Genomic DNA, 11,441 nt, shown 5'->3' on the forward strand with positions numbered 1-11,441 from the left:
CCTGTGTCATTCTCTCTGTATTCTGTATCTTCCCATAGAGTTTTCCTTTTTTCATAAGGTTGCTATTCATATCAGATTAAGGCAAACCCTAATGATATCATCTTAATTTGATTATATCAGTAAACATTGTATTTTCAAACAGGATGACATTAATGGGTACCAGAAGTTAGGATTTCAGCATATTTTGGCTGGGTCAAAACTTGCTCCATAATGGTAGGCATGACACCATGATTGGATTTGTGGATGAGAGGTGAAGGAGAGCTAGGACTTGAGGAGGTCTTTGTGTTAACTTGTGTGGATAGTGAGATCATTAAGATGTATAAACCTAGAAATGGGACAAATTTTGAGCTGTGGGATAAGGAATTCAGTTTTCAAATGCTGTGTTTGAGATATCAGTAGGCTATTTAGCTAAAGTGGCGCTTATAAGAATTTAGATATTTCAAGACTCATAGACTGAAGTCCTAATCATCATTATACAGAATTATTGACTCTAAGGGGATAAAAGAACACCATGTGAAAAGCCCAACCTAGCCATGTGGAAAGGACACACAAAAGAGGACTGAAGCCCCTGAGTCACAGCTGCAGCCAAGCTCCCAGTCCACAGACAACCATTACTGCCACCCATGTGATCCTCCAGTCCACACTGAGCCATTCCAGCTGATGTTATATAAAGCAGGTGAGCTCGACACATCAAGCTCTTCAGATTGTAGAATTATGTGCAGATGAATAGAATGGGTATTTTAAGTCTCTAAGTTTTGGAGTCATTCATTACAAAGCAAGAGGTACACAAAACCAGTTTGTATCTTGATAGTATGATATAAACACGTTAATCTCCACAAATATATGTTTGCCTGTATCTCTGAAATTGTTATTGTTTCCCTTTTGAAGACTCAATGGCTATGATCAATTCATTTTATATTTAAAAATATAATTTTTTATTTACAGGTAATGTTTCAGCATCCTGATGTTTTCTTTTAAAATGTTAGGTCTAAAATGTATTGTCTACAGGATGTTCATGTCCTTTAGGTCTCATGGAAATTAGAAGTAATCTTTAAAGGAAATGCAAACAACACAAAATTTTAAAACAGAGCTTGAAAGGCAGAAAAGGGGCTTAACCTGCTTCACTTACAGGAACTTTATTGCCCTTCTGTTCTATGTGTGTGACTCACCTTTTTGTTGTATTTGACTAACCTTCATCCTTCAGTTCCTATAATTGTTTCAGTTCACCCAGCAACAGAAAACACTCATTACACCTCACCATGTCAGTCTTAATTATATTGTAGAGAATGCCCTCAATGAAAATATTCATGGTAGAGTATGACTTAACATTCTCCTCACCATAAAACCACAAAAATGTCCTCAGGATGATATTTCTGTTGAATGGGGAAAATAATTGTGCAGAGATGTATTGTATGAAACTGTAACATTATCCACATGCAGCTACTAAAAATTTAAAATGTGACTTATCTCCATTGAGATGTTCTGTAAATATAAAATACATACCCACTTCAAGATCACACTGGATTTTAAAGATTTAGTGTTGAAAAGAACATAAAGTTTTTTCCAAGATGATGATCAGGTTACAGAAGCAGACAGCATGAGCCACACTTGGAGGAAATAAAGCACCAACAAGAACCAAAATTCTGACACTCTGAACCCCTGGCCCATGGAAAGCTTCCCCATGCCATATTATACTGAAAAAACCTGTGGGATGCCACCACTGATGCAGCTGCCACAGCCAGCTCCAAACCTGCCTGCAAGACATTCAATAGACCAAACAGCACAGCAGAAGGTGAAGGATCACTGAAATTGCATTGGGAAGGTAGCTATGCTCACCACTATACCACCAACACAGGCTGAAAGTGCACTGAGGAAATAGAGAGGGGCAAGGAGCAGGTGATAAGTCACTCCCTGAGGCACGGCTGGTAGTGGATCAGAAAGCTCATCTCCTGAACCAGTGAGCCACAGCCAAAGTCAAACAGCCCCACAAAACTGAAAAATAAACCATGAACCATAATAACACCAGGGAGGTCAGAGGGAACACTGACCCTGCCCCAGAGAAAGGGGGAGGGGCAATGAAACAAGCCCCCAGTAAACAAGCATAGTGAAAAGCCACTTCCAAAGCAGGACAACTAGTGCACTACAAAGATGATCTCCTGAACCCAAGGGCAGCATGAAACTTAAACTGCCTCACCTCACTGGTGGAGGAGCTGACCAACCAGCTGCAGCTGAAAGACAGAAGAACAAAATGCTACTCACAAGCCAATCACCTGGTGAGACCACGACAGAGCTTCTGCTTATATGCCAATACCAGGACTGGATGCTGGAGGAGTAACTCCAGAGCTTAAACTAAGACTGAAATGCTATTGTTCCTGAGCCTGGCGTTTTTGTTTGTTTTTGTTTTGTTTTGTTTTTTGCTTGTCTGTTCATTTCTCCCCATTGATTTCTTTGTTTACTTTTTGTTGTTGTTATTGTTGTTACTTTTGTTATTGTGAGTTTTCTGTTTTTATTTTTATTCCTATTATCCTTTTTCTTTTTTTCTCTTTCTATACTATCAACTTTACCATCATCACTCTCTCATCCCTACTCTCACCCCCTCTACTCTCCCTCCTTCTCTTGAGCTAAAACCCATTGCTTCCCTCTCCAACAACTCATTCTGCCCCTTCCCATCCACTCTCTTCCCCCAGCCCTCACCTTCCCCTTCCATTCTCTCCCAACCTGTCACCAGACTACCCCTCCCTCCTTTACACTCACCACCTGCTGACCAACCTACTATACCAACTTTACACAACCCCCAAACCCTGCAATCCCTAACATAAACACCCTCTTCTACAACAACAGAAATATACCCAAACACACAAGGATCAGAAAAACAGCAGTCCCTACACTGATTTTCCCACTCACCCACCTCACTTTCCATCTCCCCCTTTAGTGCCACCCTATCCAACTCCCCAAATTTCTATAGCTAGCATTAAAAACGTTAACCCCTCAACTTCCACTGCACATAGATATTACCACCACGGGGTCTTCTATATTACACACAAACTACTTGTTGGGAATTAAACTTGTGAATTAGCTAATACTAAATTATACCCAGACCAGGGACAGAAATAGCACACCAAATTAGCTAAAAACCCAAGATAGCCACAAAACAAAAATTAAATCAAGGGAAAGAAAACAGGTGACAGAAACTACCAACTAGCCTATCAAGAACATAGTTGCACAATACCAAGTTGAACAATGGGAATATGTAAAGGGATGGAAACCATTCTCCCCACATAAATAATTTAATACAGGATTCAGAGGGAAATGAAGAAAATGGATACCCAGTTCCAGACTCCAACAAAACAAAGATAAATGACACCAAGGAACCCAATGATGTCCACAAAGTCAACCTCAAAGAAGAAATCCTGCAAGTAATCACTGAGAACTTAATGGAGATGATACTACACATGGTTAACCATAACATACAAGAGGCACTCAAGAAATTTAAACACACCAAAAATAAAGGATACAAGAAGACCCAGAAACAAAGTAATGAACTCATAGAAGTCCTAACTAAACATTGAAGTGAAACAAAGAACACTATAGAGATATAAATGAATTAAAAACTAAAATTGACACTATTAAAGAGGAAGTGACCCATGATATGGAAAACCTCAGAAAAAAGAATGAAACAGAAACACAAAACACAATGGAAGGCCACTCCAGTAGACTAGAACAAGCAGACAGAATCTCAGAACTTGAAGATGAAATGGTAATTAAAGGAACAACTGAACAACTATTACTCAAACAACTCAAAACCTGTGAAAGGAATATGCAAGAACTCACCGACTCCATCAAAAGACCAAACCTGAGAATCAAGTGCACTGAAGAAGGAGAAGAGGTGCAAGCAAAAGGGATTTGTAATATACGCAACAAAATAATAATGGAAAATTTCCCAAACCTAGAGAAAGCTATGTCCATTCAGGTATAGGAAGCCTCCAGGACACCAAACAGACTTGACCAAAATAGAACTACCCCAAGACATATTATCATTAAAACAAGCACAGAGAATAGAGAAAGAATATTGAAGGCTGTAAGAGAGAAAAAACAAATAACATACAAAGGTAAACCCATCAAAATCTCAGCAGATTTCTCAATGGAGACCTTAAAAGCAAGAAGAGCATGGAGTGAGGTCTTCCAGGCACTGAATGAAAACAACTTCAACCCAGAAAATGAAAGCAAACAAAACCATGAGAGGACAGGCAATACCAAACCACAGGAGAAGGAAAGACAAGGGTTCAGAGAGCAACACTGATTCAGCTACATACAATCAAACCCTTAAACAAGAAAAACAACTAAATAACTGGAATCACCACATACCTATCAACATTAGCAATGAATGTTGATGGACTCAACTCCCCCATCAAAAGACACCATTTGGCAAACTGGATTAAAAAGGAAGATCCGACAATCTGTTGTTTGCAGGAGACCCATCTCATTGACAGAAACAAGCACTGGCTTAGGGTTTAAGGCTGAAAGAAGATTTACCAAGCCAATGCCACCCCCCCAAAACAGGCAGAAGTGGCAATACTTATCTCACACAAAGTAGACTTCAAACTTACATTGATCAAATGAGATAAAGGACACTCCAATCTAATAAAAGGGGAACTACACTGAAAGGAAATAACAATTATCAACCTATATGCATCCAATGTCAGTGTATCCAATTTCATCAAACATACTCTGAAGGACCTAAAAGCATATATAGACTCCAACACAGTGGTAGTATGAGACTTTAATAACCCCCTATCACCAATAGATAGGTTAGCCAAACAAAAACATCAGTAAAGAAATTCTTGAACTAAATAACACCATAGATCAAATGGACCTGATGTCTACAGAATATTTCATCCAACTTCTGCATGATATGTATTCTTCTCAGCAGCTCATGGAACATTCTCCAAAACTGATCACATTTTAGGGCACAAAGCAAGCCTCAGCAAATATAAGAAAATAGAAATAATATCATGCATTCTATCTGATCATGATGCATTAAAACCAGAACTCAACAACAAAAACAACAGCAGAAAATATGCAAACAATTGGAAGCTGAACAATACATTGCTCAATGATAAGTGGGTCATCAATGAAATAAAAGAGGAAATTAAAAGGATCCTGGAAGTTAATGAAAATGAAAACATGACCTACCAGAAACCATGGGACACCGCAATGGCAGTCCTAAGAGGAAAGTTTATAGCCATGAATGCATATATTAAAAGGACAGAAAGATCTCAAATCAATGACCTAATGTTACATCTCAAACTCCTAGAAAAACAAGAACAAGCAAAACCCTAAACAAGCAGAAGGAGAGAAATAATAAAAATAAGGGCTGAAATTAATGAAGTAGAAACAAACAAATAAAAAACAATACAAATAATCAATGAAACAAAAAGCTGACTCTTTGAAAAAATAAACAAGATGGACAGACCACTGGCAAATCTGACTAAAATGAGGAGAGAAAAAACCCAAATCAGTAAAATCAGAAGTGCAAAAAGGGAGATAACAACAAACACCATGGAAATTCAGCTAATCAGAAACTACTTTGAGAACCTATATTCTAAGACTTTTTAAAATCTGAAGAAATGGACAAGTTTCTAGATATTTACAACCATCCAAAATTGTACCAAGAGGATATTAACAACCTGAAATAATCTATAACATGAAATGAAATTGAAGCAGCAATAAAGAGTCTCCCAAAAAAGAAAAGTCCAAGACCTGATGGATTCTCTGCTGAATTCTATCAGACCTTTAAAGAAGAATTAATACCAACTGTCCTTAAACTTTTCCATGAAGTAGAAAGGGATGGAAAACTGCCTAACTCATTTTATGAAGCCAGTATTACACTCATCACCAAACCAGACAAAGACACCTCCAAAAAATGAGAACTATAAGCCAATCTCCTTAATGAACATCAATGCAAAAATCCTTAATAAAATAATGGCAAACCAAATCCAACAACATTTCAGAGATCATTCACCATGACCAAGTCAGTTTCATCCCAGGGATGCAGGGATGATGGTTCAACATACACAAATCTGTAAATATAATATAGCACATTAATGTAAGCAAAGACAAAAACCACTTCATCATATCAATAAATGCAGAAAAAGCCTTTGATAAGAATCAACACTACTTTATGATAAAACCTCTAAGAAAACTGGAAATAGAAGGAATGTACCTCAACATTATAAAGGCTATATATGATAAACCTATAGCCAACATCATACTTAATGGAGAGAAACTGAAACCATTTCCCCTAAAATCAAGAATGAGACAAGGGTGCCCACTATCCCCAGTCCTGTTCAACATAGTCCTGGAATTCCTAGCCAGAGCAATAAGGCAAGAAGAAGAAATAAAAGGAATACAAATAGGTAAAGAAACTGCCAAATATCCCTATTTGCAGATAACATGATCCTATACCTCAAAGATCCAAAAAACTCTACACAAAACCTCCAAGATACCATAAACAGCTTCAGCAATGTGGCAGGATACAAAATCAAGCTACAAAAATCATTAGCTTTTCTATACACCAACAATGAACAAATTGAGAAACAGTATATGGAAATAATTCCATTAACAATAGCCTCAAAAAAAAATCAAATACCTAGGTGTAAACTTAACAAAGGATGTGAATGACCTCTACAAGGAAAACTATAAACCTCTGAAGAAAGAGATTGAGGAAGACTACAGAAGGTGGAAAAAATCTCCCATGCTCATGGATTGATAGAATCAACATAGTAAAAATGGCTGTACTACCAAAAGCAATCTACATGTTTAATGCAATTCCCATCAAAATCCCAATGACTTTCATCACAGAGATTGAAAAATCTACCCTAAAGTTCATTTGGACACACAAGAGACCGTGAATAGTCAAGGCAATACTCAGCAAAAAGAGCAATGCTGGAGGTATCACAATATCCTACTTCAAACTACACTATAGAGCCATAGCAATAAAAACAGCATAGTACAGGCACAAAAACAGATATAAAGACCATTGGAACAGAATAGAGGACCCAAATTTGAATCCACACAGCTCTGCCCACCTTAATTTTTACCAAGGTGCCAAAAACATATGATGGAGAATAGACAGCCTCTTCTGGAAAAAGTGGTTATGTGCCTGCAGAAAACTGAAACTAGATCCATGTTTATCACCTGTACTAGTATCAACTCAAAATGGATCAAGGACCTTAATATCAGACCAGAAACTCTGAAGCTAGTACAGAAAAGAGCAGGGAATACTCTGGAAGCAATAGGTATAGGCAAGGACTTTCTCAATAGAACCCCAGCAGCTCAGCAACTAAGAGAAAGGATAGACAAATGGGACTACATGAAATTAAAAAGCTTCTGCACAACAAAAGAAATAGTCTCTAAACTGAAGAGACCACCCACAGAGTGGAAGAAAATATTTGCTAGCTGTGCATCAAAGGACTGATAATCAGAATATACAGGGAACTCAAAAAACTAAACTCCCCCAAAATCAGTGAACCAATAAAGAAATGAGCAACTGAACTAAACAGAACTTTTTCAAAATAAGAAATTTAAATGGCCAAAAAACACATGAAAAAATGCTCACCATCTCTGGCCATAAAGGAAATGCAAATCAAAACCACACTAAGCTTCCACCTCACCCCTGTTAGAATTGCTATCATCAAAAATGCCACCAACAAGAAATGTTGGAGAGGATGTAGGGGGAAAGGAACACTCATACACTGCTGGTGGGAATGCAAGCTAATATAACCACTCTGGAAAACAATTTGGAGGCTTCTTAAAAAACTAAACATATATCTGCCATATGATCCAGCAATCCAATTCCTAGGGATATACCCAAAGGAATGTGACTCAGATTACTCCAGAAGCACCTGAACACCCATGTTTATTGTGAAACTTCTATAAACAATGCAAAAGGAGTTTAAATTTTTAGTGTGTAGATAATGAAATCTCCTGAAGAATTTCTGGTAGTGGAGTGACATAAATCAACCCTGCCTGCTAGAAACAATACTAAAAATAACAGTAGAAGGGAGAATTGAAAAATGGCTAGACAATGTGCAGGGAAACATGTAGGGGCTAGTGCAACACTACAGAGAAGAGAAAGGAATCTAAGTTATGGCAAATGCCAGTGGGGCATATGAAAAGGGACACATGAGATACCTTATAAGGTACAAAGACTGATGGGCTATGATGGTTGGCATTAAATATCAATATGAGATATGTTGGGGAAGGATGAGAAGTTGATTCAGTACTGAACCTCTTGAGTTTGAAGATAAGTCCAATCCATCTTCTCTGTAGCCCAAAGTATTCATTCTAATGAAGAGACCTGATCATGTTACTCAAAAATGTTTTTTGATCCTCTTCCAAACCCCACCTTCCATCATTCTTATCATGGGGTCATACTTCAGGCCTACCTTGGAACTCACTGTTGCCCAAACAGACCAATGTACTGCCTGCCAGCTGTGTCTTTATCATATTCCCATTGTCCAAACATCATTATTGCCTCCTACTTTGCTTCTGAAACACTACTTCCTCCTTTAGGACTGAGCAAAAGTATCTGTGACAACATCCCAAATGTGGATTAAATTATATCTTTATAGCAGATTTTCGTATCTATCTGAATATCCAACATAATCTAACAAGTCATCTATGTCTCTTTTGTCCTGTCTTTGATATACACCCTTACAACACTTGTGCTTGTCCTTTACAGTACTTATTCAGTTAAAATTAGATAATATATTTTGTATTAGTTATTTGCAATCTCTATTCACATTATTTGTGTAATTAACGTTTTTTATATTCCCAGTGCCTGACACATGAAGAACATTCAATACAATTTTCTTATAAGAGGAATAAATTTTGTTTTCTTCCTTGCTCCTCTCCGTCTCCCAGATTTGTGGAAGGAGACAACAGCCAACAGTAATGGAAAGATAGTCCCTCAGTCCCTGTGAGGGAACTGGGAACTGTTCCTGTAAGAAACCTTGTTGAAGAGGCTCAGATTCCAGGGCTGGAGATCACTTCCGCTGCTGGATCCTGGGCAATCCCTGGGACTTGTTCCTGCACCCCGAACTTGCCGTCAACCCGCTGCGACCCTACTGCAGCAGGGACCGCAGGGTTTCAAAGAAGAACCGTGGCCTATTATATATGGAAGAACCATCTGTTGACGGACACGTTTGAGGACTGAGAGGAGTGAAACGAAGAAAGGGTCCCTGTGCCCCTTGACTGCATGTATGGCCAGCCTAAGAGTCCTGGAACAGTAGCCCTGAAGGGGCCTTTGGAGAATATTGTGTTCTGAGGAGCTCAAGGAGTCAAGGGGAGGCCCAGCAGCTGTGCCAGACCACCAAATTGAGCCAACACGGATGCCATCAGCCAACCCTCTGTGGAAGTTGAACTTCCCAAGCACATCCTGGATATCTGCATCATTGTCTTCATCATCCTGGCCACCACCGTCATCATGACCTCCTTGTTGTTGTGTCCAGCCACTACAGTCATCTTCTATCCTATGTGGACTCATCAAGTCCTCAATGGGGCTATCTGAGAACCTCTTGAGAGGACCAAGTTGGGGATAAGAACATGAATCTCTTCTCCCAAACTAACTATTCTTAGAAAAATAGTGGGTGAGTAAGGAAGATCTGCCTCATGAGAAGCTGAGCTGTTTCTGTCTGGAATGCCTCCTCCATGGTCTACTGATTAAATATTAGGCAGTCTTAACCTTGAATCCTCAGCAATGTCACCTGGGAAGACTTTTCAAAAATACACAAGCTGGGTCTCATTATACATGTGGTCTCCTTTTTTTAGGTACAAACCAGCAATCCACCCAGAGTCAGTTCTATAAAGTTGGTCAGGAAATCCCAAAATACACATTTTTAAAAGGACCATAGTTGACTAGAACAAAAGTTCTAATACACCCCCCAAATTTGAGAATTGTGATCTTAAGAAATCATGACAGTCAAAATGATCTCTAAGAGATCTGGCACTAGTCCTAGCAAGACCTTGGATTGGACATTTAAAGCCTCTGAACCTCTATTCTCTTATGTATAACAGGGGGAAGTAGATACCTAGACTTAAAGTAATAATTTGGATGGCATAAGCCTAAAAGTAAACCCTAAAGTGCTTACTTTTGTGTTTAGGATATAATAAATACTGAATTAATTACAGCAACAATTATTATTGTTAGTTATTCCTTATCCCTTGAAGCTTCAAAGCATAAATATAATCCCACTTCTATAGTCCTGCTGGACTTATATAGAGGCTCTAAGAATTTGAGCAGAAAAATTAAGGGATTTTTTTAAAGGAGTCCTATACATTATATGAGATTACATGGCAAAGCACCTAACATGGTGCCTGGTACACATAAAGTGCTCCATAAATGTGTATTAAACCTGAAAATGTAAATTCTCCTGCTGACCAGAAGGTTAGTCTCTGAAGGATACCTAGATTGCAAGACAAAACCCAGTCAAGGAATGACACATTTTATCAGCTCTCCAACCTCAGTTGGAAGCAGGATTTCATCTGGTAGAGACCATATGGGCACCCCAACTTTTGTCTCTATTGCTATATAGCCCTCTATCCTAAGAGAAACTTCAACACATCAAGGCTAGCACCTCTCCCAAAAAGCCCTCCCTTCTCATTTCCAGGGTCCTTTGATACTTTCTTTGCAAGAAAGAACGTGTAAGAGTTAGAATAGAATCATCAGTCAGTAAGTGGGGAACCATTACAGACAGCACAAGGATGATAGGTGTGTGGTCTTGACTTCATATTAGAATCACCTGGACATCTCTGACAAATCCCAATATCCAAACCCCACCCCATTAAGTCAGTTCTACTAAATCAGAATCTTTGGGGACAAGGCACTGGCATTAATATCTTTAGAAATCTCCCCTTAGCATCTTTTATGTGCAGCTAAGGTTAAGAATTAATGCTCTGAGAGCAGCACTAGGACAGCTGCTCAACAGAATAAAAACAAGCCTTCCTGAGCTCATCTCAAATAGGGTGTCTCCTATCTCCCAGGCTGGCTTCAACTATGCCTCCCCATGATCACCTCAGTCTTGGCCATATTCCCATGCAGTTCCTGATGTTTGTCCATACAGACACAGACACTGATAACAAATCTGATATTACCCAAATGTCCTGGCATGGCCTCTTAGTCTGGACTTGACTCTCAAGCCTGCTACTCTAGCCAGAGCCCTCAATCTCCACCCAGCTTTAAGCAGCAAAAAGAGTCAACAAATTTAAATCCTATCCCAAAGGAGTTATTTGAGATGATAAATGTGAAGTGCCTAGAATGATATGGAAAATAGCAAGTGCCCATAACTGCACTGCAGGTGTTGTTGGATCTGTTGAAACCCAGGCATTATGACTGCCATACCCAGTGCTTCTATTATGTGACTAAAGTGACCAAGAGACTC

General features: G+C 38.9%; 1 protein-coding gene across 1 annotated transcript; it reads left to right on the forward strand.

Annotated features, from left to right (window-relative positions):
* The first annotated feature begins 227 nt into the window (after positions 1–227).
* Positions 228–9,571, forward strand: LOC141422483 (small integral membrane protein 3-like). Its single transcript, XM_074069969.1, has 3 exons — positions 228–250; positions 9,024–9,163; positions 9,384–9,571. The coding sequence occupies exons 1-3, from the start codon at positions 228–230 to the stop codon at positions 9,569–9,571; spliced, it is 351 nt and encodes a 116-aa protein (XP_073926070.1).
* Positions 9,572–11,441: the final 1,870 nt, after the last annotated feature.

This window comes from Castor canadensis, chromosome 1 (genome assembly GCF_047511655.1).
Source record: "Castor canadensis chromosome 1, mCasCan1.hap1v2, whole genome shotgun sequence".
Taxonomy (NCBI): Eukaryota; Metazoa; Chordata; class Mammalia; order Rodentia; family Castoridae; genus Castor; species Castor canadensis.